This window comes from Malurus melanocephalus, unplaced genomic scaffold, assembly GCF_030028575.1.
Source record: "Malurus melanocephalus ecotype Western Australia unplaced genomic scaffold, MMel_1.1 scaffold_36, whole genome shotgun sequence".
Classification (NCBI taxonomy): domain Eukaryota; kingdom Metazoa; phylum Chordata; class Aves; order Passeriformes; family Maluridae; genus Malurus; species Malurus melanocephalus.
In genome coordinates this window covers 1,100,653-1,102,697 of record NW_026623268.1, presented here as the reverse complement: position 1 = coordinate 1,102,697, position 2,045 = coordinate 1,100,653, and the positions used below count along the sequence as shown (strand labels likewise).

Here is a 2,045-nt window from a genome sequence, read left to right as displayed (position 1 = left end):
GTGTGTAAGCTAACAATGAATTCCTTTTAAAACTAACATGTTTTAAAATTTCTGTCTTTGAACAAAGCATTGGGGAATGGGAGCTACAATAAAAGAATTAAGAAGATTCTATATGTGATTTCAAGGACCTAAACTGATATCAGAGCTCTGACACCAATTAACTTTGGGATTCCTCTTCCCTGCTTTTTTTTYCTGGGGCTATCTACTTTTAAAACTGATTATTAAGTTCTGTAAAAGGGTTGAACCTGTTCAAAACAAATGTTGAAATCTTAGCCTCCAGTGTCCCACCATTTCTAGAATCTCAAAAGAACACAGTAATGTAGTAAAGGCCACAGAAAAAAACATCAAAGGACTGAGTTACCCAGACAAGACATTTCACTCACATTTGATGCTGCCTAACAAACTCTGCAAACTGGCGGTCTTTAGCGTAGAGCTCTATAATTCGAATTCTGTCCTGAATTTCCTAGAATACAATAAACAGAATTGTAAGTACATAATATAAATCATAATGCTACTGAAATAACTGATTTCTGGGGTTTTTTTTGGAAATAAAGCTCCTATGGCATGCTATTTCAAGGAATAGACCTTGAAACTGGGCACGCCAATACTGATATTCTTCTTTAGGCCCCCTTTTTTTCTAATTTAAAGTGAAGCATTTTATTTGAGTTCAGTAATACTTAACTTTTAAATCAAAACCATGGTTTGGACAGAGTGTGGCATTTCAACGGACTTTAACAAAACCATTTATGTCTCAGAGATACTTTGCCTACCAGTCCAGCTACATACTGGATTCACACCTCCCACAGTCTCTTCAGGATCTGTGGTCAGTTCTGGGTTGTAAATCCCTTCTCTTTAGCCTTCTAGAGTAAACCTTGGATACTGTCTATACAGGAAGAAAGAMGATGTGATCTAACTTGCAGGTTATAGAAAGACTTAAACTTTGAAAACAAACAGAAAATACCCAAAACAAAAGGACCCTGTCAAAAGGCCTGGATGTACCAGTTTTTCACTGTGTGACTACTCTTACAGAAGATAGCTGGCTTTAAAAGGTRAGTGTTGTGTCAAGTAATACATCAAATCTCCCCAGCTCCAGTGACGTTTCTTAAGGAGTCATCTCCTTTATACAGTGAAATACATTACAGGTCAGAATGAAATGATAACTTTCTCTAAAAGCAAGCAGGGAAAGCAAGCCTTTCTGTCTTTTAAATAATTGCAGCTTCTATAGCTGCAATCTGTTTCTCTAGAGCATAGACACTGGGGAAAGATTGGGCAGCAGCAGCCATAGTTGCAACCTGTTTATCTAGAGCATAGACACCGGGGAAAGATTCAGCCCACCTCTAAGGTTAGAAGTGTGGAATAAGCTTACTGTTTACATGATCTTTCCCATGCCACTATGAAAACAAGGTCATTTACCTCCTTAGTAAGCTCACTGTTTTCATAAATGTGCCTGATCTCTTCACTGCTGTAGTCTGTGGATGTCTCTGCACTGGTGGAACTGTAGGACGTTAGCTGTGGATATCTCCGGTAATAATGGCTGTAGCCAGTCGTATCACTTTCATACATGGGGTTGTATTTAACTGCATTCTCAATGGACGAGAGGCTGTCACCCTGCCTGGGGGAGCAATAAACAAACTGTGAGCTTCTCTGCAGCCTGGAAGGGCAGGAAGCTTGGCATTTGGAGGTGCCTGTACATCMTGTTGCTTGCAAACTGTGTGATATAAGACTTACGACAGAATTATCCTTATTGTAGCCAGTGTGTTTTAAAATATTAGATGGTGTCACCTACCCCTGTGAGTCCCCACTGTCACTCTTTGTGTACTGGTCTCGAAGGGTCCTGGCCAAGAAGAAGATGACAGCAGAGGCCACAAGAAGGAATCCTGCCACAGAAGCAATTGCAATTCCCACAACCAGTGGCTCAGACACATATTCTTCACAGTGCTCCCCTCTGTACCACCAGTTCTCTCCCACACGACACCTGCCACAAAGAAACACAGGTAAATTAAACACCAGCAGAAGCTTTGGTTAATGTATTTAACTCCCTGTTA

General features: G+C 40.3%; 1 protein-coding gene across 1 annotated transcript in view; it reads right to left on the bottom strand.

Annotated features, from left to right (window-relative positions):
• Window positions 1-379: 379 nt before the first annotated feature.
• Window positions 380-2,045, bottom strand: part of IMPG2 (interphotoreceptor matrix proteoglycan 2) — a 49,434-nt gene continuing 47,768 nt past the window's right edge. Inside the window, exons 18-20 of the mRNA XM_057364124.1 lie at window positions 1,787-1,975; window positions 1,414-1,612; window positions 380-463 (exon numbers count right to left, since the gene is read on the bottom strand). Of these exons, the coding sequence (XP_057220107.1) occupies window positions 380-463; window positions 1,414-1,612; window positions 1,787-1,975 (472 nt within the window). The remainder of the gene's footprint in view (window positions 464-1,413; window positions 1,613-1,786; window positions 1,976-2,045) is intronic.